Source organism: Gossypium raimondii, chromosome 5 (genome assembly GCF_025698545.1).
Source record: "Gossypium raimondii isolate GPD5lz chromosome 5, ASM2569854v1, whole genome shotgun sequence".
In the NCBI taxonomy this organism is placed as follows: Eukaryota; Viridiplantae; Streptophyta; class Magnoliopsida; order Malvales; family Malvaceae; genus Gossypium; species Gossypium raimondii.
In genome coordinates, this window is record NC_068569.1 from 1,688,140 (window position 1) to 1,715,618 (window position 27,479).

Genomic DNA, 27,479 nt, shown 5'->3' on the forward strand with positions numbered 1-27,479 from the left:
CTTATATTTAGTAGTGTAAAAAAAAATTCGAATTAAAAAAAAACAGTAATTATATTTTTATTTTTTCATTTAATTAAAATATTTGAGCTGTCAAAATATATTTGTTTCCCTTTTCTTTATTAAATTCATTTTTTTAAAAGATTAAAAATTAAATTTAATAACTTGTGAGCATTTAACCCAGCCCTCTTTCTATTTATTTCTTCAAGCTTGGAAGTTGGATCAAGTTAGGCCTGACCCGGATATAGGATTTCATTCCTCAATCATCTCTTTCTTATTTTTCTTTTTAAATAAAGTAATTTAGAAATATATAAACAATACCCATTGTGACAGGAAAAAAAAGATTCGTTTTAAAAAAATAAATATTGAAGCTTTGGTCTGGAGTAAAAGTGGGGAAATGACGATCGACGACGAAAGTTCGGTGTATGTGGGAGGGCTTCCCTACGACGCCACCGAAAGCTCCATCCGCCGAGTCTTCAGCCTCTACGGCGCCGTCGTCGCTGTTAAGGTCTTCCTCTTTCCGTTGACTTTCACCTACGCGCATATCACTGTTCACTTGCTTTCTTATGCATTTAGGTTTCTAATTTTTTATTCTCAAATTTTTGGGCGAATTTTTATTTATTTAATTAAAGATTTTAGCGGCAAAATAGTTGTTGGAAACCTCTTTTAATTTTTTTTTTGTTATTTAAAAGAAATCCAATTGTTATATTTTTCGGGAATTAATTTGGGAGTGCCGGATAGAACTTACCGGTGATGGAATTGTTATCTCTTATTTTGCTCAAATGTTTCTAGAATTTTAGTAATGTTTGGCATTAGGGTTTTCTGAACGGTTGAAGCTTGACAATGTGGTTGGTTCGCAGATTGTTAATGATCATACAACTAGAGGGAAATGCTATGGCTTTGTTACTTTTACAAATCCTCGTTCAGCCTATGATGCCATCAACGATATGAATGGCAGGGTATGTATTGCTTGTTGGTTCCATGGAATATGGAATGATTCCTTTCTTGCTTGTTTTAAGAGTTAATGAATGTTGAAACTTTTAGAGATCTGGTCTTGTAGAATATGCCAACTCTTGAAACTTGTAGAGATTTTAACATTGTTGAAACTTGAAATTGTAACTAGACTATTGATGGTCGGGTTGTAAGAGTTAATGAAGTGACCACCAGGGGGGGCAGATCAAATTTCAGTAGGGACCGCCCTAGACGGAGTGAGTGGGATAGGGGGCGTGACAGAGAAAGAGATCATGATCGTGATAGAGAACGGTATCGGGATCGGTATAGTGATAGATCCGGAGAGCATGATCGGTCTCGGGACTATGATTCTGGAAGAGAAAGAGGATATGAGCATCATGAACATGATAAAGCTGGGGAATATTCATTGGATAGAGATCATGGCAGAGATGTGGATGATCATATGCAAGGAGAAAGCAGGGACCATATTCAGGATTGGGATAGGGATCACGAGCTGAATTTGGATCAAGATAGGGAGCTTGCTATAACTAATGGTTACCGTAGAAGTGTTGATGAGGACAAGGAGCAACAACCAAGGAGACGGAATGGGTAAGAACACTCCACTCCACGTCCACTACCTTACCCTCTTTTTTTCTTTCCTTCTTTCAAGGATTCTTTGCATTCAGGGTTGCCGAAGGTTGTTTACTTAATGTTTTCTGTTTTCCATCACAATATATGTTTGGTAATGAAGCTCTTCACTATGTTGATTTTGATTCTAATGTACTTCGTATGAACTGTTGCAACATATCTTTTTGTGTCTATGGCTTTCAGTCTAAGGTCTTCATGTTCACATGTAACAAGTTGAATCTATCAATACACACTTATGGATGAACTTCATTATCTTTCTTCAGTTTAATTACTTCAGTTTAGCAATACACACTTCTATAAGAGGTCTTTTTACATTAATTTTCAAATTTCAGTTCAACGAGCAATGATCATGGCAGAGGACGGCTTTCATCAGATTCAAGTGATGATTACAATCAGGTAACCTTAACTTTGATCTAATGTGTACTTGCGTAATCCTTATTTCCTTTTGTTAATTATGTTTTATTTTCAGATGAAAAAAGAACTGGAAAGATCAATTCAGAGCCGAGAAGAACTTAAAACAGAGGTTTGCTACATCTTTGGAATTATGTATTGTTTTTATAAGAAATCTGGTGTGGAAGATGGATGTTATAGCATCTAGGTGCAGTCTAATGCATTTTTTATGTGTGCATATACACTCTTGTACTTGCACTACCTGGCAATCACTAGAGTGAGAATATCAGTATCCAAGGTGCTTTTTACAGGGTCAAACCAGCCTTCTATTGTTAGGGTCTGTTTTATCCCCCTATCCTCCAAGACACTGCAATACATAAGTGTTTTTGTGGATGGGTTTGTTTGGGCACTTCATTTCCACCTTTTATGGTGGTAAGAAAAGACAAGTAACATTTTCTGACTCATCAGATTTCGCTGATGGAAGGGAGGTTAGAAGAGAGACAGCATATTGTTTTGGATTTACAGAAAAAATCTAAGGTATCTAAATGACATTGCCTGTTGTTTTATTATATTTGGCATGGTAGATTTTGTCACAAATAATTTTATAATTGCATACAGAATCTCGAAGATGCACTAATTGCTGCAAAGAAGGTTTCGTCACGCCGCAAAATGCATTTAACCAAGGTAATCCTCCAAAATATGCTACTGCAATTTGGGTGAAGTAAATTATTATCTTTTCTTCTTGGTAGAAAAAAAATTTAATGTTAAATGAATGATGTACAGCTGCATAAGTGTTTCCTGCAAGTAAAGGAGTGTAGGGAAAAACTTAAAAGCTATGAACAAGAACTTCAGGTCAGCCTCTTCAGTCTGTTGATCATGATCTATATGCATTTTTCATTTCTTATCTGTTCTGTTGTCTGGTTGAAAACATGCTATGGAGCTGTTGCACTTACACACATAATTCCATATCATTGTTTCTCATATGTGTCAATTTTTTGATTTGTCAAATTTTGCTGCTTTGCTAAGATTCATATGCCACCCTACTAAACAAGACTTGCATTGCATATGAGTGATGCCCATCGCCTTTTACTATGTGGTGTTATGTCGGTGGACAAAGATCATTGTTCAGTATTTTACCTACTGAGGATAAAAGATCATGTTTATAGAATCATTGATGGAAGAAACAATGGCAGATACTATACTAACTCTAAACTTTACCTTGCAGACCCTTGTTGAGTCAGCAATGCTAGAGTGTGAAGATGATGGGGGTGTAAAGGGTGGCAGTCTGGCAAATGGGATTGCATGATTTGTGTTGGAAGTAGTTCACTAGTCCTCTGATTTGTCACGTTTTGGTTGGAGTACTTAAACCTTTATGTAGATAGAGCATGAGAAAGAAGTGAAGTACAATTAAAGTAGCTTCTTTTTTTTGATGTATATACTGATAATTTTTAGAATGTTGTTATGCTCTAGTGTTCTTTATTAATGTAACATCATAACATTTGGTGATGCACAAATGAAAGGATTATTTTATTCTAATGAGCTTGAAGCTTAGGGCCTGTTGTCCAACCCTCTCCAACACCCCCCATAAGATTGGTGCTTTCCTGCTGGTATATGCCTCCATAGTTCTCCCAGCCGAAATCTGTTTTATCGGGGGCCGTGTCTCTTATCCTAGGTCCTAACCTGAGGATTTTATAGGATGACCAATTGCATTTACTTTTTTGGCCAATAGTCATTCCATGATATTATTTACAGCCGAAAACTAAATAGTGTTCTGACACCAAAACAACCGGACAAAACACCTTACATTCCAAAGGAAAACGCAAATACCCAACACCTGTAAAACCTTACCTCTATAAAAGCACTTCAATATTTGATGATCCCTTCATAGCCTCCTTCTCCAATAAAACTTACGCACAATATTAGTGGCATCTCCTTATCCCTTACCCAATTTTCAATACCAGTCAGATCCCAACTTCTATCTTCTTTCTTTATTAGTTCGACAAATGAGTATCAGTTTGCCTAGGAAAGCTTAACAGAACATTCTCAATACCAGGCACCCATTTATCCACTAATACTGTGTGACCAACTGCATTTATTATAGAATTTGCCAAGTAATAAACAAAATAATATATATATATTTAAGGCCCAATCATAAACATTTCTTTGATCTTTGTATATTCTCATCAAAGGTAAAAGCTTCTTTTTGGGTGCAAGTGTTTTCTCCAAATCTCCGACAACATAAAGAAAACTGAAGGTAATTAATTATTTTATCCCTTATTGGAGAGCTTTCATTCAATAATTGTAAAAATAATAATGGCATTGCTTATCGATTAACATGAAATAAAAGATTCAAAGGCAGAGATCCAAAAGAGCTGGCTCTTATACACGCGGACTGACTATAAGGTGTAAAGGAGTTTAACACCCACTTTCGGTGCTTCTTTTTTCTTTAAATTCCTCGGGAAAATATATATTATATTTATTTTGCTATCTTTTTCAAAATATATTTCCAATGATTTCACTATCTCAACTCATTTCTACCACTTGCTCTTTTATTAAAAATATTAATGGGAATATTTAAATTTATCACCATTGATATTTGTTTTATATTTTCAAAATCTCAGTAAATTTGTTATTCAACTCTTATGTGATTTAAGTTCTGAATTTTATTAAATTTTGCAATCAATTTTTATTTTTAATTAAATTTTACCACTCAATATTAATTTTGATGATTTGAAAACATAATTTCATAAGAAAAATTCTTTCAAATATTTTATTTTAATAGTTAAAATAATTCAAGTTATAAATATTATAAATTAATAAATTAAATTATAATTTTTATTTAATGAAATAAAACTTGAAAATTTTATTTTATTTACTTTTAATATTATGTTAATTAACTTATTATTTTAAATATTAAAGAAAAATATAAAAATTATTAACTTATTTTAAATTAAAATTGAATAGAAAATTCAATTAAAATTTAAGTTTAGTGGAAAAATTGAATCAAATAAAAGAAAAACAAAAAAATTCAAAGTAGAGTTAATTAAGGTATATATAGTGATAAATTTATGTTTAATTTATAAGGACAATGACAAATATCAATAAAAGTGAAGTGTTGTAACAAAATAATCCTCTGTTGAAAAAGTAATAATAAAATCAATGGGTATTTTAAAATTGTTAGGAAATTTATATATTTTAAACTGTTATAATTACTCATTGATGAGAAGAGTTAATATACTGTTGAGTTGCTACCTCACTCTGGTTTTGCTTGATTTCTAAAGTTTGATGTTTAGCTTTTCTTCTTTAATTATGTTTGGTTTTAGGGTTAACTTAGAGCTTTTTCTTATCCTGAGATTTATGTTTTTTACTAGAGCAGACGTGTCAAACATTTATCGGGTTATATTATGTTAGTGTAATTTAGGCACTAAATTAAATATTAAAATGGAGTTTATTGGCAAATTAGGAAAAAGAAATACTTAAGTATCAAACTTTATATTAACCCATTATATGAACAATGAGAACTTTGGCTGATCTGCATGTAAAAATTAAAAGGGCAAATCTGTCAAGATATGCAAAAAGAAGAAAGTTAAAAGAAAACGCCAAAAACAAATATCCAAAGTTCAATGATTTCCCGAATAGACGTTTAAGCGTAGAAAGGAACGAACAAAACAGAGCTTCACTTTTCCTTTATGCCCTTTTTACCCTCTCTTCATATTTAACATAATTCTTTAATTATTACTCTTTTTCAAAATAATACCATTATGATTTATGTAGAGAATTCCATCGAACACCTGAAACCTAACCCTAAACCCTAATTCTCTTTAGAACTTGAGAGTGATCTCACTTCCATTGCTTTCTTCTCCGTCTTCTCTCAATGCAGCTAGCCCTTTTCTTTGATCAGCTCCGCCGCCGTTTTCGCCGCTCTCTCCTTTCCAGCTGCTGCTCTCAGATTTGCCGTCTTCAATGCTCTCGGAATGGTCTCCGGCTCCCCTGACGTCGGATTCCGGTAAGCTATGTGCCTGCGAGGTGGACTTGTACATGTGGAGCTGCTGCTGGAGGGTGTGGTGGTGCAGCTGGGGTGGAGGAGTTGGAGCGGGCGTTGCAGTCGCACTGTAGAATTCTTGGGGCACTGGTGATGCGCAGAAGTGAGGAGGAGGTGCATGGGGAGCAGCCGGGTGGTGAGCGCCATAAAGAGTAGGAGTCCCACCGTAGGCAGCTGCTGCAGCAGTGGCGTACTCTGGTGAAACCCAGATACCACCTAGGACTACAAGCTGCGGTGTTGGGGCTCCTGGTGCTTGTGGACTTGGGCTTGATCTCCTTGTATGCAACCTATATTTCTGTAAAAAAAAAAAAAAAAAAACTCAAAATTCGTTATTACCAGGCATATTATTTTGCAATGTTGTTCTGTGTCAGGTTTAGTACAAAAGCTTCTTTCTTGTATGGATCAGTGGAAACTGCGAGTTTACCTGTAAATGGCTTTTCACTTCATCATTGGTCAAACCTTCAACCTTCATCAGTTCCCTTATCTGTTTTGGTGTAGCAACTGCATGTAATCATCATCACAACATTCTCATATCAGAACCGGTCATTTTGATAATCAACAAAGATTAAAAGAAGATGAATTTTGTTGATACCTTGAGAACCGCCAAGCATTTGGAGAGCATTAACAAATCTCCTATGCAAATCAGGTGACCAACACCGCCTAGCTTTCCTATGAGGTTGACCAGTGTTTGTATTCGTGTTACCATTTGTCGTTTGCCCTTCAGCAGCGTTGCAGCTAGTTCCTTTCCCTTGTTCAACCAAAGCTCCCCCGTTGCCGGTTCTGCCTGAATTCTCTCTCCGTTGACAACCATTTTCAGTCTCTGAGCATTTCTTATCATCCATATCTTCATTCATAGAGGCAAGAGCTAGATCAGGAAGAGGCTGTAAAGTCGAACCAGGGCATGGGTTCTGTCGGTCTTTGGAGAATGGAAGGAAAGCTCCTCCATTTCTCTGCTTGGTATCTAACCCCAACTTGGGACTAACATTGAAACCAATATCAGCTTCTTTAGGGGACGCAACTGAGGATTGTGGTGGTTTCGTTTCGTTTCCCGCTTGGCTCCATAGCTGTGCACTCGTCATCCAGTTTGCTTTATCAGATATGTTTTGCGATTTGTCTGAATTCTCTGAGCTTGAATTTTTTAGGGGTATGAATTCTTCAAGAACAGGCCTTGATCCTTGATTTGCTCGGCATGCATGTAGTTGCTGCCTCGAAGTCTCCACAGCTGAAGAAAGAAGGAAAAGAAAAAGCATTAATAAATGCTTTAGTTCTCTAGAAAACGTATGCAAATATCGGGCCCCTTTAAATTCAAAGGGATTGGATTATACAAATAGAAAGCAAGCTCTAACTTCTATAAAACAAAAAAGGTTAGAATTTGGAAATTAACACCTCATCCGAAAGAACATGAATATCCACCAGTAGCTCGGAAAAAAAAATATAATTTCTTTATTGTCATTTGGATTTTAAGGTGATGATGATTCTATTATAAAAACCTTTTTTTTTAAACGTTAAGAATCAAAGGTAACATTAATTCCAACATATGAAGTAATAGATCCTAAACATTATTTTCTGTTTATTAAAGATGAATCCATAAAAAAAGAAAAGAAATGATGATCGGTTACCATTAGTGAGAAGTTGCATGCAAAGGGGAAGCTCACGCTTGAATGCATCAATCTTAAGGCGTTCTTCCTCCAGACGACCAAGGAAATCTTCAAGCTTCTGAGTTTGATCAATCTGCTGATCTCCAAATGATTTCAATAGCATAGAATAACTGTGGGGTTTGCAGTCAAGGGTTAATCCAGTAGGTGATGCCATGTTTTTTCCTTCCGCTTTTTTTCTTTAGGGTTTACAAAACAGCAAGAAACTTAAATATGTATATCTTGTTTCTTCTCAGGAAAAGCTATTGTTTGGAACAATACCAGTCATGCTATAATAGCAACAAAACATTAAGATTTGTTTGTATGCAAAGAAACAAAGGATGGAGGTATTGGCTTTGAGTCTTTCTAGGTTTTTGAGTTGAAAGAGAGAAAGAAAAAGGGGAAGAAAGGGGAGGTCTGTTGTGTTGTGAACACAAGGAGGATTCGATGGGAGGGATCGTCTCTTTTAGAGGGGGTGAGTCCACCAGGTGGGGGAATAAAGTGGGGTTTTAGAAAGAAAAAGCTAAATAAGGGAAGGGGATAAAGCAGAGGGGATGGTAACTTCTTGCAAAAAAATGCTTTAAAAATAAAATTAAGAGAAAGAGAGAAGGGAATCAAGAAGGTCTGACAACAAGAGGATCATGTGCTTAGCCTGTGTACGAAATTCAAAATCCTCTAATACAAAAGATGATTCTTCTTATTACTGTTTGTACTTTAAAATTTCTATCAACTTTTTCTTGTTAATGTTACTAATAACCCTATTAACCTTTGCTTCTTCTCCCTTCTTTATAAAAAGAAAAAGTTGGATATTTGAAATAAACTCACAACTTAATTTAAGGGTGTGGGATTTAAAAGCTAATCATGTTTAAGAAAAAGAATAATGAATCCTTGCATAGGCTTAGTGTAGTATATATGGTAATTACAACATTTGTTCAGCTTTAATCTAGATCCAGAAAAATCTTCCAATCACCAATAAAAATTGGATGCTGGACACGTGAACGGTAACAAACAGGCTTCATTAATTACCTGAGATAAGAAGTTTATCTTCCTTTCTTTTGAGTAACATAAAGTACGCAAAAAAAAAGAGAGATTCTACACAGATTTATTAATTTGAAAAAATATGCAAAGAATCAATAATTTATGGTAATTAATTTTAGTTTTTAACCCACCATACTGAAGCGAGAGAGAGAGAGATGTATAGTATGAATCCAGGAAAGTAAGTAAGCAAGTTTCTTTATGGTTTCAAAAGGTGCATAATTGCCCTAAAATTGAGTGCAGAATATCTAATCTAAAAAACCAAACATTCATCCCAAAAGAATATAATATTTGGGGGCTAAGGAAAGAATATCTTATTTCCAATTCTACGACTCTAAATTAAGGGAACACAACCCACAAGGGGGCAGCTTAAAGCCCCCCCAAAATCCCATCCCCTAAAAGAATTATAAAGCAGCTTAAGAGCCGGGGAATCTTCTTCTGCTACTCACTTTAATGAAGTGGCTACGAAGGTAACAAGATTCCCTTCACAACTTTTCTTTATTTATATATATTAATACTAATAGAATCACTGCCGAAGATCCGGGTTCGGGTCGGAATTCCAATCCCACTCTTATATATTGATATGATATGAGCTCAAGTATTCCTTAATATGCATATATCATCCCCAACCAACAGTCTGAAAATAAGTGGAGAATTTCTTCAAGTCATTTTTTGGTATATATATGAAGTTGGATCATTTTAGTTTAATGGAGAACAATCCTGGTTGGTTACTCCACTTTTCTTGACAGCAACTTGTATAGGTTAAATGAATTGAAAATATGTGACAATGAGTACATTAATAATGTGCATGGGATACCATAACATGCATGCAGGGACAGGGATCCGACCCGATACGGTCCAGAAGAATAACAGTAAGAAATGCCTTTGTTTTTTTGGTTGAATGAAAGTAAAAAGGCAAAGTTGATAATATAGTGTAAGAAAGACTGCTGCTGACTGCATCGAATTCCCTTAGCCTTAACACTACTGGGTTGTCAGCAAAAAGAGGAAAGTAGTGGTAATAATAATGATGGGTTTGGGTTGGGATAGTGAGTCCCTTTCTAAAAATCTAAAAGCAAATCAGTCCCTTCTCGTACAAGACTCCAGTCCAACCCATGCCTTTTTTTTTTTTTCTTCTCTCTTCCATGTTTTATTCTATGAGGAAAAAAATAAAGTAGAAGAAACTTAAAACAAAGCAAAGCAAAAGCAAAGGAGATTCTCCTCGTGACAAGTGTCACTGATATTCCCTTATTTCGTCCTTCTGAATATCCCTTTTGTCTGGTGTCAATATCTATATAATATATTATTATTTATATACCCCCCCCCCCGGGAATATTCCCCTCCCTTTTTCTTCCTTTTATTTTTCTTATTTCCAATATTCTCCTTTTTTCCCTAAAACCATATTAACAATACTCGACAATAGACCATGGGGGCTTTCTCTCTATAAACCTATATACATTAGAAAAAGATGGACATTAATAATATTACATATTTTTCAATTAAAAAATGTACATTTTAAATTAATAGTAACAAGTCACAGTAGGAAGAAAAAGAGAAAAGTGTGAGCCTAGCAAACTTGCAATTTATACATAGCACTACTTTTCATTTTTACACCAATCCTGTAATTATAAACTAAATATCAATTGTTATTTTTTAAAATTGAAACGTAAGTAAATACAAAACATATATTAAATGCATAACGTGAAATTTAGCCTTTAAAGTTCTTTTTAATTTGATTTTTATTTTTAAGCTAAATTTGGTCCTTAATTTTAGAAAAAAAAAAGAGAGAGTAATATTTGACCATCAACATTTAAAAAAAAGTTGGATTGTTGTTTTCTTTGACATAAATATGTACTAAAACGTTAAATTTTCAAACATGGCAACTCGTGTCGCAATCCACATGCGCTTCATGATAATTTTTTTGAATTTTAATGAGCTTCTTATATATTTTTCTTGAATTTTTCATTTATATTTTTTTGAATTTTAAATTATTTGTTAACATGACATATAAGATAAATAGTGACATGTCAAAATGAAATATATGTGGAATGTCATGCAGTTTGCCATGTTGATATCGTTAAAAAAGAAATGTTTTAATCAAGATTTCGTTATTAATAATATATATATATATATAAATGTTGAATACCTATATTAAATGCATAATAATAATCATGTTTAAATATCAAAGACCGGAGGAGCTCATATAGTTCAAATACATAGCTAAATTCATTTAGCTAAGAAATAAGACAATTGAATTTGGATTACGTGTGATATTTTAATTTCCAAATCTTACAATCTAATGTAGCATATGTAGGATAAATTATTCGGCCTTTGCGGCTATTCCATAGCAAATTTTATCAATTGAGTTTTAATTGGAATGTCATGAATATTGTTGTCAATATAGGAGGACGTGGGTTCGAGTACACTGAAGCACATTATCCTCTTATTTATAGGTTGGAAGGGATTATGAGTAGTTTTAGATATATTATGTCAAAAAGAACAGATATAATCAGAATCTAATTGTTAACAAATAAAATGATTTTAAGTAATTAGAATGAATTCAATTAGTAAATTAGGGGGGACTTTTGGCAGTTAATATTATATGGATCGAGTAATAAAAATTTAAAAGATGAACATGCATTGGCTGTGAGATTGCAGGCTCACATGGTGTGGATTTAAGTTTGTTTGTTGGATTAGTTGAGCAAAAGCGTATCTGCAAACAGCCTATCCTCTACTTTTTATCATACAATTTTTTTGTTTTTGAAATACACTTTTTATCATACAATTAGGACCACTATTTAGAGTGATATAAAAGAAAAGAAAAAGGAGAGTATATGTTATGGAGAAGGGGTTTTGAATTTAAAAGGCAAAGTTTCCAATTTATGCTCCAATTGGGTATTTGGTAAGAAAAAAAGAATAGTAGGATCCAAAGCTTATAAATAATAAATGAAAAGGGGTTAAAAATTAATTAAAGTATTCCATAAAAAAGTAATCTTGATAAAGAAAAGATAATTGTTTTTTAGGCAAAAAAAAATCCATTGCAATTGAAGACCAATTATAGGGACAGTCCACAACAAAATATCGAATCTAAATCTTGTAAGTGAAATTTAAGTTCACTAACTCGACCAATCAATCAATTTAATTAATTAATTAATTAATACAAAGTGAAAAGTCTAATTTTAGAATTTGACATCGATTCGTTCTTCCCTATTTGATCTAAAGTGACAAGCATGTTCTTGGCTTCTTCTCTTTTCATTTGGAAAATTTAATATTTTTAATATAATGAAATGATTTTGTTAAAAAATAATTGAAATAATCCGTCATTATTTGAACTACTTTAACTAATTATAATTTAACTCATTTCTTAGATACTGGAGATGAGATCAGTAGTCTTCTAACAGCCTAATTAATGCAAATAAACAACTTAATTAAATAATTAATCTAATGATAGAGAATACAAATCACAAACCAAATAAATGTGATCAGTTATAAAAAAGAAGAAGTCAATTTTGTATCAATACTGTTGGAATGTTCCGTTTTAGTCATAAATTGGGTCCAGATCAATTTGATGTAATACTTTAAACTAATTTTAAGTATTTTTCTTTTCTTTTTATAGTTTCGCTAAAAATAAAACATAATAATCTATTAATAATTTTACATGAAATATATATATATGAAAAATATTTAAGAATATTAATAAATCCAAAATAAAAAAAGAAAAGAAATATAAAATTCAATTCCTCTTAATGCAAAAAAAGCCTGAACTGAATTATCAGTAAAATTCGATAGAAGAATTCAAAGTTCCATACAACTTTGAAAGAAGGAAATAATTAAAAGAATGAAAAAGAAACAAAGACGACGAACTTTTTTTTTTTTCTTCTTCTTCTTCTTCTTCTTTCATGTATATCTTTATATGATATGAAAGATTCTTAAGCTTTGCGGAAAGGCAGTGATGTTTACATTTACGGGTTGTAATGTATTATGTAAGTGTTTTTTTTTGGTGACTGAAAAAAATGGAATCATCAAAATAGGGATTGGTGGTTCAATGTTCTAATAAATTCCCCAATTCACATAGGATAGATTCGTCGTCGGGCATCAGAAACTTGTTTATTGTTGATATAAAAATGTTATATATTGCTATCTAGCTGTATAGGGATTTGCATTATTTGGATTCTTGATGCAAGCTTATCTTAATGTATATAAAAAAAAAGAAGTTTGTGCTTTTCTTAGTTTTGTTTGATTGAAATAATTTACTTTTTGGATGATGAGAGCCGCAGTAAAGGAAAAAAAAGAAAAGAAAAAAGAGAATACTAAAACTGATATATTAATACAAAAATATTTTCCATCTTTACTAAATATATAGAAATTATTAAATAGTGGGGTTTGACCATAAATTTAGAATAGGAAAAATAAATAAATAAATAAATACAAATTAGCAATAGCCATTAGCATCGAAAGCAAGAGAGTGGAGAATGGAATTAGAATATCTTTGGTCGGCCTCTTACCTAAAAGACGAGTTTAAAAGGCAGGAACTGGAGTGTAGATGAAGACTGGAATTTTGTAATAATAAATAATTTTGACCTGTTGTTCTCATAAGTGTCAACACTAGATACAGTTAATTTCAATTATTAAAAAAAAATCCAAAAATTCCTTACCTAATTTAATGTGTCGCACACATTCTTATCTGTTCATGGGTAGATCAAAAATCTTTTAATTATCTTTTCATTCCACTCTGTTATATTTTATAATTAAAAATAATAAGATCCAAATTATTGTGAAAAATGTAATAAAAGGAGGAATATATTATCCATGATTTTTCACTACCCCATTCATTAATAATTTCTTTACGTGAGTAGTAGTAAGAGTGGGAGGGAAACTAAAACTGCAGACCACCAATCATGATAATGAAAATGATATTATTAATTCGAGACTCAATTCAATATTTCATTAAGTTTGTGATAGTTTCCCCTTTCACACTCATGGTAGGTTAAACAAGGAAAAGTTTGCCTTTGCGGCTACGGCAGTAGGCTATTGGGCCCTGTATGGGGTCTTAAGGGATTCTTGAAGGCCTGTAACAGATAGTAGGCTGATTTCTATGAACCCATTGTTGTAAACAGCCTAGTATATCTTCCACTTTAATTAGTTGACATTTAGAGAAATTTATAGAGTTTTTTTTTTTAAAAAAAAAGAGATTCATTTACGATTTCGTCTTTAAAATTAAAATAAATAATATCCGCTTAAATTAGTGATTGGGTTTTTCAAATCTTAATATTATATTTTTTAAGAGATAGTTGCATAGATTTTATATAAATTATTAAAAAATAATTAATCATATTTATTCATTATAAAAATAATATTTTAAAATTTCTATTTTAAATTAATATGTAACTTACTCGTAACACTAAATATATCCATGAGATGACATGTTTTCTTTCAGCTTGATGGTATAATAATTAAATATTTTCACTAAGAATTGGGTCCCAATATTTTGTGGGCCCAAGGTTCAAATCAATCACAATTTTGATTGCTGGATGATAAACTTATCTTCTTCTTTTTTTCCTTTTGGTGCAAGGAAAGAGTCGTTGATTTCTAACGATGAAACCATCCTTCCCGCTTCCCCTTACAACAATCACTCTTCTTCTTCATTACTTGCTGCATGGCTTCGCTTCCTTTCACAACCCCCAAATTTTCTCATTTCAAATTATCAAAAACAATCAAATCCTTCAATTCAAATGAGCCAATTCATCTTACACAACTCAATGGAACCACCAGAAATCATCATACTTTGTATAAATCTTACTTCCACACCATATCTTCACTTTGCAAAGATGGCGAAATTCAACAAGCTGTTGACTTACTCACTGAAATGGACTCTAAAAACCTATCGGTTGGACCTGAAATATACGGCGAAATCCTTCAGGGTTGCGTTTATGAACGAGATCTTTTCACAGGTCAGCAAATTCATGCTCAAGTTCTAAAACACGGTGCTTTCTTTGCACGAAATGAGTATATCGAAACAAAGTTGGTTATTTTTTATGCAAAGTGTGGTGCTTTTGATGTTGCTAATAATTTGTTTAGTAGATTGAGGGTAAAGAATGTGTTTTCCTGGGCTGCCATTATAGGACTCAAGTGTAGAATTGGGTTAAATGAAGAGGCTTTAATGGGGTTTTCTGAGATGCAAGAAAATGGGTTTTTGCCAGATAATTTCGTGGTCCCTAATGCATTGAAAGCTTGTGGTGCTTTGTTATGGCTTGGGTATGGGAAAGGGGTTCATGGGCATGTGGTGAAAGTGGGTTTTGATGGGTGTGTCTTTGTTGCAAGTAGTTTGATTGATATGTATGGAAAATGTGGGGCTTTGGAAGATGCAAGGAAAGTGTTTGATGCTATGATTGAGAGGAATGTAATTGCTTGGAATTCGATGATCGTTGGGTATATGCAAAATGGGATGAATGAGCAAGCAATTGGGGTGTTCCATGAGATGAGAATGGAAGGTGTGGAACCTAGTCAGGTATCCATATCGAGCTTTTTATCGGCTTCAGCTAATTTAGGTGCAATAGGTGAGGGAAAACAGGGGCATGCCATTGCTGTCTTACATGGATTCGAATTGGATAGCATTTTGGGTAGTTCTGTTTTGAATTTCTATTCCAAGGTTGGTTTGATTGACGATGCCAATCTAGTTTTCGATAAGATGCTTGAAAAGGATGTAGTTACTTGGAATTTGATCATTTCTAGTTACTTGCAATCTGGCTTGATCGATAAGGCACTCGATATGTGTCACCTGATGAGATCGGAAAATTTGAGATTTGACTGCGTGACTCTATCGTCTATATTGACCGCAGCTGCGAATTCAAGCAATATAAAACTTGGAAAAGAGGGTCACTGTTATTGTATTCGGAACAGCCTTCAGTCTGATGTGGTTGTTGCAAGTAGCATTGTAGATATGTATGCCAAATGTGGAAGAATTGATTATGCTGGACATGTATTTAGTTCCACTAATAACAAAGATATCATATTATGGAATACATTGTTGGCTGCTTATGCAAATGTTGGCCATAGTGGTGAGGCCTTGAAGTTGTTTTATCAAATGCAGTTAGAGAGTGTGCCGCCGAATGTAGCGTCGTGGAATTCCGTGATTTTAGGATTTATCAGGAACTCCCAGTTAAATGAAGCTAAAGAGTTCTTCTCGCAGATGCAATTGCTTGGCGTCCACCCTAACCTTATAACTTGGACTACTCTTATCACTGGCCTGTCTCATAATGGTTTTCACGACGAGGCATTACAGGTTTTTCAAGAAATGCAAGAATCGGGGATCAAACCGAATACCGTAAGCATCAGTAGTGCACTTTCAGCTTGCACAAATGTGACATCATTACAACATGGAAGAGCAATCCATGGATACGCTATACGGCATGACCTCGGTTCACAGATTTCTGTTTCAACAGCTTTAGTTGACATGTATGCTAAATGTGGATGTTTAAGTCGAGCAAAGAGGGTGTTTGATCATATCTCAAGCAATGAATTGCCTGTTTATAATGCTATGATTTCTGCTTATGCATTACATGGTCAAGCCGGAGAAGCTCTTGCGGTGTACAAAAATCTCAAGGAAGCTGGCATAGAACCCGATGGTATAACATTTACAAGTGTCTTATCTGCGTGCAGTCACACCGGACTGGTAAATGAAGGTTTAGAGATTTTCATTGAAATGGCCTCTAAACATCATTTGTCGCCAAGCATGGAGCATTATGGGTGTGTAGTTAGTCTTCTTTCTAGATCAGGTCGTTTAGATGAGGCTTTTAGGCTTATTCTCACAATGCCATTTGAACCAGATGCACACATAATCGGACAACTCATTGCTAAATGCAGAGAGCATAACGAGATTGAACTTGTGGAGCATTTATCAAAGTATTTATTAGAATTGGAACCAGATAATTCAGGGAATTATGTGGCGATTTCAAATGCATATGCTACTGCAGGAAGGTGGGATGACGTATCTGAAATAAGGGATTTAATGAAAGAAAAAGGGTTGAAGAAGAGTCCCGGGTGCAGTTGGATTCAAATAGGTGAAAAACTTCATTCTTTCATTGCTGGTGATGGATCACACCCCAATACTGAGGATATACAAGCTACATTGGCTTTGTTGGGAATTGATATGAAATCCAGTGCTTAAAAACTCTGTTCTTACGCACTAATCAGATCTGTAGGTAACAAATGAAGCGCTCCAAGGAGACTCAACACCGGATCGAGTTTAAGCAAAAAGAAGCAAACAACAAATGGATACTTTTTGCTTCATTAGGAAGAATTGTTCAGAATGTTCGGCCAGGACCGATGAGTTGATGCTGATTTATCCGAATTATCGGACCAGATAACAGCTTTGAGCTCCACACATTAGACATGTTGGAAGAATGGACAATACTGCTTCACTCATATCAATCTGTATAAGATACTCACACAAAACTCGAGGCGGTTCTGTTCGTATTCAGAAAAAATTACAGTAAATTGAATAATGCAGCTATGCTTCTTCAGTTTCTGGATCTTCCATTAAAAGAGGGCACTGGAAAAAAAAAGACAAAATTTGGATTCAAAACCAAATTCTTTTTACTTTATCATGAGTTTAGGCTTGATTATTGTAGTAACAAAGAACATTATCAGCAATTTATTTTTTTATCTTTCTCACTTTAGCATCATTTGTAATTACACTATAATAAATACCCCAAATTTCTACCTAAAAAAGGATTTGCGTACACCTTATACAAATTTGGATGTACATAAATACGAGTATAGGAGAAGAATCCTGAGTAACATAAGCCGATAGTTTTTACCGGTTGAGGTTTCTCAAGCAGCCAATAGCCGAAGCCCAAACTCCGAGCACCATCTTTTATGTTTATGCCTTTTCCAAGGTATCCAATGAAGGGTATTTTCTCCTCTCTTTTTTCTTTTCTCTTTTTCCTGCACTTGCTTCGTATGGTTTTACTTTTCTACTCACATCACATGTGCACAAAGTACAATATCCAATGCAAATCCATGGGGACCAATCAACCTGTGGTTTGCAATGGAACAACATTATAGTCAGCTTCTTCAAACACCTCAAACAATCGATATAAAGCATGAAGACGATTAACATTCAATGGTTTACTAGGCTGTTATACAAATTTAATTTTTTTCCCCAGGTCCTTAGTCTTCGGTGAAAGAAAAAGAAGGCATTTTTTGCGTCATTAGCAACCACCCCTCTCTAGCACTGCACCTTGTTTCATGGGTAAGCGAAGCCCACAAATGGAACAAGTTGCTTTTCACAAGGCATCACATCAAAACTAAAGTTAATTATGTTCCATAAAGTAGTTAACAATCATTAAACTTATAGACTTTGAGATGTAATTTATATATATTAACTATTTATTATGAATTAGATTGTTTCTGCAACTACCTTCTTTGATTGTGTACTTCACCTTATTATATTTATTATGATTATTCAATTAATTCATTAGTTCTGATGTGATTTCAATGAATTGGCATTCACTTACTTACATCCAACATATGAGGCCTTTCAAGTTGGTGAGATTTCAATGGAGGTGTTTTTTTGTCTAATGAATGAAAATTTTATGAGAACATTAGAAACCTTGAGAGAGAATTGAGGTCATCTTGTCTGATCCAACTAACATTAAAAATCAAGAGATGATTATGGTTTTTGACTGTCATACAAGTAAAATGGCAAAAAGCCAATTCCATTTCCAAATGGCAGCTTTTCATATATATATATATATATGGATTCAAAGATGAACTTAGAAGGCAAGAAACTGGTTAGCTTAGGGTTTAAGATAACCATAATACATTTGCATTATTATTATCAGCCAAACTCCAAAAAAAGGTCTTTCAAAAAAATAAGATGAGCTAATTAAAGCCACCTTAAAAGACCCATAAAAGGACTTAATGAATAGGGTAAAAAAGTTTAGCTGAACTGTATTTTGTGAGGGAAAATAAAGAAAATTAGGTCAACCTGGATTACTCATCATTGTAAAATAAAGCTAAACATGACCTGTAAAATTAAGTGATAAACAGTAGTGTTGTAAATATGATTGATGAATGAAGAATCCAATGCCCCCCCCCCCCCCACCAAAAGTGCCTATTTGGCTATTTCCTTTTTAAGTGTTTTTATGATAAAAAAGATTTATATTAACATTCTTTTTATTTGTTTTTTAGGTCATTTTTTTTTACTATCATCAGATAAAACTAGAGAAGTGAGACAGATTTTATTTTTCTGGTTTTGATTTTTTTTATTGCTTTCTTGGTGTCTTTATTATATCAATTCAGGTTCATGGACCACTAAATAATTTATGTAAACTGCCAATGCCCAATGGGGCTAACGTCCTTTTCCATCTCTTTGGTTGATGGAAGAATAGAGATTAGAGGTTAGCAAAATTTGATTTAATTCGAAAAATTTGAAAATAAATTTAAATTTCGTGTTAATTAAATTGAGTTATTTGATTTTTTTAGTCAACTCAAATAAGTAATTCGAGTTTTGAGTTTAAGTCAAGTTAAATTTTACAATTTAAATAATCTGAATAATAGATTCGTAAATACACTTTTGGTCTCTATCAATTTTGAAAATAAGTAAATTGGTCTTTCTTTCAACGAAAATTACAAAAAAATCAAAATAATTTTAAAATATTTATAAAATTTCAAAATATATATTTTAAAAATTATAAAAAATTCAAAAAATTCTAAAGAATATATAAAGAAATTTAAAATTTTAAAATTAATAATTTTGGGACCTAATTAAGTTAATTAATTATTCAAGTTTATCATATTAAAGATTTTTTGTTATTTTGCTTTGAAAAAATTTCAAATGTATATGGTTTTACATTTATGTGCTCTAACGTGGAATTGGTTATACTGTAATAAGATTTTAATTTGACATATACTCGAACAATTTCACTCAATTCTACTCGACTTAAATTTCATTTTATTCGACTCGGTTCGAAAAATTTCAAATCGAGTTAGAATGATAAAATAAGAGTTGTCAATTCAATTAACTCGATTCGATCGAATGCTCACCCTTAATGGAGATGGCATATGTTAAGATTCAAATTAATTTAATTAAGTTGATAATGAATTATTGAAAGAAGGATGTTTTGTTGATTATAAATGGGAGTAGTTTTAATTTACAAAAAGAAAGAAAAAGGAAATCTAGAAATATTCTTAGCCTTGCATCTTATGCAAATGATCTGTCGCCATAATCATTCACGGTGTTATACAAATTGATTACGTCCAGGGAATTTCAACCACTACAACTTAATATTCTAAAGGGTTTGATCTCTGTTATCAAGACTTAATTGAAAAGAAAAAGTGAAGATATTGACGATGTGATAATAGGGGTGGGTCCATACTCCATACATATATGACCCACACCTTGTTTTTCTTCTTCATTAATCCTTTTTCTTCTTTTTGAGATGAAAAAACAGTATGGAGAAGACAACCTGATGTAGGGTTTAATTAAGAATAATCGAATATTAGGTCAAACAATCAAAACCAGACAATGTGTAAGAGATGTTTTTTTTTCTTTTTCTATCTTTTTTATTTTGGCAAACTACACACTTTCGGTGCACCAAAAACTTTGCTTTCTCCGGCAACTGCTTATCTGTCAATATCCCCCCCCCCCTTCTTTGTTTACCTATATACTTTTATTTTTAAATCTAATAGTTAATATTATTTTTATTAAACTCGGTTTTATGATAATGTTATTTTTAATTGCATTGCTATTAAATGAATTTTCTTTTATTTTCAAATGATCCACTAATAAATTTAACACGGTTAACAATTAAATCTGAATTTTAAAATTAAAAATAAAAGGATCAAATTTTAAATTTGTGAAAATACAGAAACCTATACTATATTTTAACCACCTATCATATATTATAATGTTTCATGTGTCAATTAAGATTTTGCAAATATAAATTATATAATTAAAGAATGACTACTTAATTTAGTAAAATAGTTCAAATGAGCCAACAAATGATTTGAAGAAATGAAAGTGAATTGTTTTCTCCGGTAGTATTTGGATCAAACTCAAATTTTAAAATCAACATATTTAAGAGAGTTTCACTTGAATATCATCTCCTACTTGATTAGGATTAAGCTCAAATCACGGATGATGATACGTGTAATTATACAGAAAATGTTAAAATGACGATTAAATGCTAATTTAATAAATTATACAAGCATAGAGACATTAGAGATAAGCAATGGGCAGGTGGCAATGAAGCGAGGCGGAGACAAATATTATTAATCCCATCATCGCTCTACAATTGGCATGGTCAGCTCCATCACTCATCTTGTTCCATTATAGATGTATAATTTTAAAAATTACTACTATCTCCATGGAAAAATTTACTATTTATTTTTAATATTTTTAAAATCAAATAAATATTTAAACATAATTCTTTAAAAATATATTTAAACATAAAATATATGATTTTTTTTATATTTCATTATTACATATTTATTTTTTTTGTAATGTATATATAAATAAAATGATAATTTCATATAATGAAATGAATGGAGAAAAATAATTAATATAATTGCTCTTTATTCATTATCCTAATCAAAACTAAACATCCACTCTACCCCACTTCCATTTTTCAAAATAAAAATTCATTTTGGAATTAATATTTGGTGTTTACTGCGATTCGCTGGACGACCAATACCTACACATTACCCGAATTCCGATACGTACTTCCAATTACTTTTCTTTATACCCTCCCTGCCTATTTTTGACCATTTGTATTTGCTTGTCCAAGGCCGAAATTGTATGCGGGAAAAATGAAGTTGATAGACTGAGTGGGTCCGATCAAACAGATCAACGTTACCAGCTTAGCCACGTCAAACATGATGTTTAACCATTTTTGATGAAAAATGAAAAAAATCCATTATTTTATTTTTATTCTAGGGAAAAAGAAAAGAAGGAAAGCCGGCCAGGCTGTTCCCCACTCTTGGCTTTTGCGTTTCTTTTCTTCTGGCTACCATGCCAATCCATGAACAGACAAAAGTTCTCTCCCCCGGTGAAAATATCATATCTCCAAATCTGCCCAATCATCATCATTAGTACTTCTGAGCTACACGTGTCATGCCTCTAGTCCCTCCGATTCCAGTTCGGTTCTCCATTCCATCATTTAACTACGCTTCTAATCCCGTTTAGATAGGCTCCCATGCCTACATTTCAATTTTCTATCAGGAATCAAAATAAAATTAACTTATGTGATGAAATATTGAAATAAGGAAATTTAAGGAAACTATCCACCTCGTTACTTTTAAATTTAAATTGTGGCGAGAGAAATTCTAGAAATAATACCAAATAACCAAAATGGATTGTTTTTCTTCCTCATTTTACCTATTCAACTTCTATTTTCTCCTTAAGACTTTTACAAGGAATTTTCAACTACGTGATTAGCTTGTCACATGGCCGTTGCAATAAAAGAGATTAGGAGAAAGAAAAAGAAAATCATCTAATTCATCAAATGGTCAAATTCCAATAAGTTCATGGAACTCCCCCATCTTTCAAAAACATTTCAAATTCCCCCCTCCCTTTTCTCAACTCCATCTATTAAAATAATTGCAAATTAAAAATTAAGGAAAAGAATAAACCCCAGGATAACGAAATTTTAAAAAAAATAGCAAAAAAAAAAAAAGACACAAATTTAGGGGCAAACATTAATTACTTCCCCCAATCAAATGCGCACTTTATCTTTCTTTTACTTACGCTTTGTGCACACTTTAACACTCCCATCCCCACACACACTCTCCTTTCACTTTTTCGATTCACTTTTTCTTTTCCTTTCGTTGTTGATATCACGCACGCTCAAGGAGTGGTGGAGCGAGGTGTGGTCCTTGATTCTGTGGGAGGAGTTTGTCCGTCTGATCCTTTCGAAGGATCATCAGATGATTGTCGTAATCCGTCGTCTGTTTCCACTCTATTCATTTCTTCAATCATGCGTACCACTTCTTGCATGGAGGGTCTTTGATCTGGCACCGTTGACACACAAGTCATCGCGATTTGTAATAGTTGCACCATTTCCTCTTCGATGCTGTGATATCTCATCAATTCCACGTCGAAAACTTCGGCCGTCCATTCTTCCCGAACCACGGATTGGACCCAACGAGGAAGATCGATCCCTTCTTCGCCTAACGATGCTTGATTAGGTGCTTTGCCGGTTAATAACTCTAGCAACAACACTCCAAAGCTATACACATCAGACTTGAAAGTAACTTTTCGGGTTTCAAGCACTTCAGGTGCTCGGTAGCCTGCAACACGACTAGGTGGGGTGGAGTTGCCGAACAAAGGATTGAGACCGAAGTCAGAGATGCAAGCATCTTGGTCTGATCGGAGAAGGACGTTGGAGGCCTTAATGTTGCCGTGCACCACCTTCCCGGAAACATGGAGATGGGCTAAACCCCTAGCCGTGCTCAACGCTATTCTCATCCTGTTGTCCCAACCTAACGGAGTTCGGCCTGAGCCTCTACTACCTGCAGCATATTTTCACAAAACCCTTCACATCGTTATCAAAAACAAAAAGTAATTTGCCCACGTGAGCCTGTAATTTTCATGATTAGTCAAAATAAACCTAATGGTCAAAATCCTAATACTAAGCATAAGCCAAAAAAAAAAAAGTGTAGCTTCCTTGAATTGAAAAGTTAACAAATGACCCAGAAAGGAGTTTTTGATTAGTACAAAGCAGTAACCGTTATAATTGGCACTTAAAAGCATGATTTCAAGGTTGCAGAGCAAATTTAGTGAAAAAAAAGGGGGCAATGAAATAATGTCGGTGGATCCATAGATGAATCATGAGACTGCATGTTACAATGCTGGTGGTTGAATGCAAATGAAGACAAAAAAGACAGCCATTACAAGCGTAATACATACTCTTGTAAGAATGTTTGCAGAGGAAGTGGGGGAATTGTACAAAGAAACTCATAACCCGGACATTACTCTGGTTATTAAATTGGAAAACTTAAAACATTTTCTTCAATGATTAAGAACCTTTCCATTATTAAATTCATCACTGTAACATCAACCAATTAAATATTACATTATCCCAACAACATTCCAAAATGTCCCCACAAAAATAATATTAAGCATAAATTTGAATGAATTATTAGGCTGTTTAAGGGGGGGGGGGGGAACCCAGAAAAAGTCAAGTAAATAAAAGAGAAATAATGAAATGAAACCGAGAAAAGTTACCGTGAAGCAGGGCAGACAAGCTACCGTCGCGCATGAAGTCGGAAACGAGCAATTTTTCATCTTTGGAGTAATAAAATGCTCTTAAAGGAACCACGTTTTCATGCCTGATTTTGCCCAACGTTTCCATGTGCATTTCGAACTCCTTTTTACTCACGGCAACGTCTTTTAACCGTTTAACGACCACCGTCGTCCCTTCTTCTAGCACCGCCTTGTACGATGTTCCGACACTACCTTTTCCCAATACTTCAGCTGAAGCCCTTAACAAATCCTCCAGATCGAAGCTATAAACGCCACCTTCGAAGAACACCAGCTTATTCCTTTCCCCTTCTGTTGATGCTCCGGTGATATCATCTTTCGACGAGGAGGTTCCCGCCTCCGCCGGCGGAACCGCCCTTGCGCCGGCCGCAACCGGCTTCTGCTGCTTCGACGGCTGCCGTTGCCGCTTCCGGAGGCAAAGAATGAGGAATAACAGTAATAGTAACGCTGCGAATGCCGACCCCACGGCAATACCAATGATGGCGCCGGTGGAAAGGTTTCTAGACTTTTTACCAGATGTTGAGGGCGAAATGGGCTCGGAAGGAGATGGTGCCGGCGAAGGGAAAAATGGGTTACAAGGCGGGAGTGGGCCACCGCAAAGGCCAAGGTTTCCGGCGAATGAAGACGCATCGTATTTAGATAGCGTATCGGGAATGGAACCGTTTAAGCTGTTATTAGCAACATCGAACTCATTCAAACCGTCGGAGTTGATGCTCGGAAGAGAACCGGAAAATCTGTTGTTTTGCAAGAATAACCCTGTCAGCTGAGTCAAATTGTTGACCCCAAAAGGGATTGGACCCGTGAAATTATTGGAAGAAAGATCAAGCCGTGACAAACGAGTTAAACCGGTCAAACTGGGTGGGAACGGGCCTGTGAAGGCGTTATCTTGCAAATAAAGGCTACGGAGGAGAGTCAAATTGGAGAAGTCGGCAGGGATCTCACCGAATAAACCGTTAGCTCGGAGACTCAAAACTCGGAGTTGGTTTAACCGACCGATGGTGTTAGGCGGAATCGAGCCAACGAGACCCACAGCTGGGAGCCTAAGAGTATAAACAAAAGAGCGGTTCGCATCGCATTGGACGCCGACCCAATTGCAGGCTGAAGTTGATGAGTTCCATTGGATCCGGTTCGAGTGTTTGGTCTTTGAAAGGAACGCAAGGAGAGCTTGCTTGTCTTGAACTGGCTCTGAGGTCACTCCCAAACACAATATCAGGACCGAAACTAAAAAAACAAAGCTAAAATTTACAACCATTTTGGGATTTCACTTGAAAAAATGGAACACAAGAAAGAAATGAGGAAAAATAGTCGGGTTTCACTCTATATTTGCTTTGTTTTTCTCGGCGGCCGGTGAGACCCAAGTACGATTTTCCGGTGAGAACCCATAAAAGAAAAAATGAAAAATCGGAAGGAGACAGTGTGGTTTTGTAAGGTATCACGAGATTACAGAAAAACGAAAAAAAAAATAGAGCTGAACTAGAAACAGGAGAGAGATAAGTGAGCATATGGCTTTGCTGGCGACTGGCAGTGGTGGGAAAAGCGTTTTATTTTCTAATAATATTTTCTTCATATTGGTAAACTGAAAATTAAAAAAGAAGAAGAAAAAAAAAAGCGCTTGTCTTTCTTTTCTTTTAACTTTTGCTTGCCTATTCTGTTGTTAACGCTCGACTGGGAGCGCGTGGGATTTGTTAATTTTGATGATAGCTACTACTTCGATTGCTCCATGTGAGTGTAAATATTTGGACTTTGTTGTGATGGAAGGGATGGGTCCCGACCGTAAACCATCGCTCTACTTACCTATTCTATGAATCGTATCAGCTAAAGGGAGTGGATTCCACGCGTTTAAACAGAGTGGGGGGTTTTTTAATTCATCGATATACGTCTCTCTTGTTTTTTCTTTGGATGGTGAGACTATTTTCACACTCAGTTCTCAATAAAACTTTGATCCTATTGGATAGGTGCTGGGAAGTAAAATAAAAAAAGGGCCTACTTTTCTCGCACTGATTCGGTACACAGTACACACACTGGTTTCACATTTGGTGATTCATCGGACGGTTCCAGAGCTCAGGATGCGGGTACCCATCACATGATCAATGTGACATTGGTTTGGCCGGTACCATTAATGGTGGAAGCTCACAACCGTTTGATTGCAAAACTTTATGAGTGTTTGACCATTGAAAATCGATCGACATGTGGCAATAGCTTACGAGTGCTTGATTTTAGACACAGTCGTACTTTGGTTCGGCTCGGCTTGGGAGTTTATAATTGACTCATCAGTGACAAATGAACTGGAATGAGGCAGCAGTCATTTGGCATTTCTATTCTTTTTATTTATAGTCAACAGATTAAGAATTTGAATGAAGAAATCTTAATTTTTTTGACCTTTCCATTTAAGCATAAATTGAAATTTAGCATGTGTAAGTGGTACATTTTTATAACTTACCTTTCTATATACTTCAAACATTAATATATATTTCCACTTCATTTTTCTAACTTTAAGGTTTAAATCTTTTAAGTTGAATGAATTTTAGTTATAATTGCGTATTATTAAATCTTTACAAAAATTATTAAAGTCAAATTTAATACTTTATAATAAATAGGTTATTTGAATTGAATGAGAACTCATTAATTATAAGTAGGCGGTTCATATTTCAAACAATAAACGCGTATTTGAGTGAAGCAACGTCTTTGTTGTATTTATTTAATTTATTCCACTAATATTAAGAAGTTGAGGATTTGAATTGCCCTTTTGACTTTTTGGACATCATTTCTCAATTTATTGCATGTAAATAAAATAATTATGTTACAATCTTATCTTTTTCAAAATCAATTACAAAATTCAAATTTGATGTGTTTCCCATTAGTTATTCTGTTGAATGCCATTTCAATTCATACAAATATTGTGTTGGATTTAGAGATTATAAAGTACAACAATAATCATTATTTAGTTATTTTTATTTTTATTTATTCATTCAATTTTTGAAATTAAATATTTTAGTTCATAGATGAAAAGTTGATAGGGACTTTTTATTGGCTTAGTACCAAATTTGACACTCCAATATTGATCCCAAGTCTAATAAGATAGGTAAGAGAGGGTCCACTTATTTTTTAATAAAATTTATTGATTTTTTAAATGTGATATCACATTGCTAGGATGTGTAAATATTGGAAAGTTAAAAATATTAATAGGCCAATAAAAAACTCACATCCACTTTCTAACGAAAAGGACTAAAATATTTAATTTTAAAAATTAAATGACTAAATAAAATAATAATTGAGTGACCAAAATACTAATCTTATTATTGTCCAATTAATTTTTCTAATATATGCTTAGTTGTCATTTGATTTTATAAAAAAAAAATCCTAAAAAGAGCCCAGAATAAATGATAAATTAGGTTGAAAAGTAGTGGTAGAAGGTATGGTATGGAATATGGATATCTTCAGCATGTGATAAGGCAATGGGATCATCATTCTTTTTAACGCCCCAAATTATTGAATGGGTAGGACACTTTTTCCCAATAAT

The 27,479-nt window shown here is 34.0% G+C and overlaps 4 protein-coding genes across 4 annotated transcripts; 2 read left to right on the forward strand and 2 right to left on the reverse strand.

The window, feature by feature from the left end:
• Nucleotides 1–221: 221 nt before the first annotated feature.
• Nucleotides 222–3,522, forward strand: LOC105770490 (uncharacterized). The gene is made up of 9 exons (XM_012591708.2): nucleotides 222–505; nucleotides 858–956; nucleotides 1,121–1,557; nucleotides 1,929–1,992; nucleotides 2,066–2,119; nucleotides 2,455–2,523; nucleotides 2,605–2,670; nucleotides 2,770–2,838; nucleotides 3,212–3,522. The coding sequence occupies exons 1-9, from the start codon at nucleotides 395–397 to the stop codon at nucleotides 3,290–3,292; spliced, it is 1,050 nt and encodes a 349-aa protein (XP_012447162.1). The 5' UTR covers nucleotides 222–394; the 3' UTR covers nucleotides 3,293–3,522.
• A 2,074-nt stretch (nucleotides 3,523–5,596) lies between these two features.
• LOC105770916 (myb family transcription factor EFM) lies at nucleotides 5,597–8,116 on the reverse strand. The gene is made up of 4 exons (XM_012592283.2): nucleotides 7,648–8,116; nucleotides 6,621–7,250; nucleotides 6,453–6,529; nucleotides 5,597–6,323 (listed from the first exon to the last, which is right to left on the reverse strand). The coding sequence occupies exons 1-4, from the start codon at nucleotides 7,838–7,840 to the stop codon at nucleotides 5,808–5,810; spliced, it is 1,416 nt and encodes a 471-aa protein (XP_012447737.1). The 5' UTR covers nucleotides 7,841–8,116; the 3' UTR covers nucleotides 5,597–5,807.
• A 6,126-nt stretch (nucleotides 8,117–14,242) lies between these two features.
• Nucleotides 14,243–17,424, forward strand: LOC105769836 (pentatricopeptide repeat-containing protein At5g55740, chloroplastic). The gene has a single exon (XM_012590734.2). The coding sequence runs from the start codon at nucleotides 14,351–14,353 to the stop codon at nucleotides 16,859–16,861; it is 2,511 nt and encodes an 836-aa protein (XP_012446188.1). The 5' UTR covers nucleotides 14,243–14,350; the 3' UTR covers nucleotides 16,862–17,424.
• A 4,741-nt stretch (nucleotides 17,425–22,165) lies between these two features.
• LOC105769269 (probable inactive receptor kinase At2g26730) lies at nucleotides 22,166–25,494 on the reverse strand. The gene is made up of 2 exons (XM_012589791.2): nucleotides 23,924–25,494; nucleotides 22,166–23,208 (listed from the first exon to the last, which is right to left on the reverse strand). The coding sequence occupies exons 1-2, from the start codon at nucleotides 25,209–25,211 to the stop codon at nucleotides 22,544–22,546; spliced, it is 1,953 nt and encodes a 650-aa protein (XP_012445245.1). The 5' UTR covers nucleotides 25,212–25,494; the 3' UTR covers nucleotides 22,166–22,543.
• Nucleotides 25,495–27,479: the final 1,985 nt, after the last annotated feature.

Bases quoted from the DNA above. Each gene is read 5' to 3' on its own strand.
- LOC105769269 (XM_012589791.2), bottom strand. From the start codon at position 25,211: ATGGTTGTAAATTTTAGCTTTGTTTTTTTAGTTTCGGTCCTGATATTG. The intron at 23,209-23,923 runs GTAACTTTTCTC...AATATGCTGCAG, and splicing joins CTTGTCTGCCCTGCTTCACG to GTAGTAGAGGCTCAGGCCGA.
- LOC105770916 (XM_012592283.2), bottom strand. From the start codon at position 7,840: ATGGCATCACCTACTGGATTAACCCTTGACTGCAAACCCCACAGTTAT. The intron at 7,251-7,647 runs GTAACCGATCAT...TTCTTTCTTCAG, and splicing joins CATGCAACTTCTCACTAATG to CTGTGGAGACTTCGAGGCAG. The intron at 6,530-6,620 runs GTATCAACAAAA...GATTACATGCAG, and splicing joins AATGCTTGGCGGTTCTCAAG to TTGCTACACCAAAACAGATA.
- LOC105770490 (XM_012591708.2), top strand. From the start codon at position 395: ATGACGATCGACGACGAAAGTTCGGTGTATGTGGGAGGGCTTCCCTAC. The intron at 1,993-2,065 runs GTAACCTTAACT...TTTTATTTTCAG, and splicing joins CAAGTGATGATTACAATCAG to ATGAAAAAAGAACTGGAAAG. The intron at 2,120-2,454 runs GTTTGCTACATC...CTGACTCATCAG, and splicing joins GAGAAGAACTTAAAACAGAG to ATTTCGCTGATGGAAGGGAG.
- LOC105769836 (XM_012590734.2), top strand. From the start codon at position 14,351: ATGGCTTCGCTTCCTTTCACAACCCCCAAATTTTCTCATTTCAAATTA.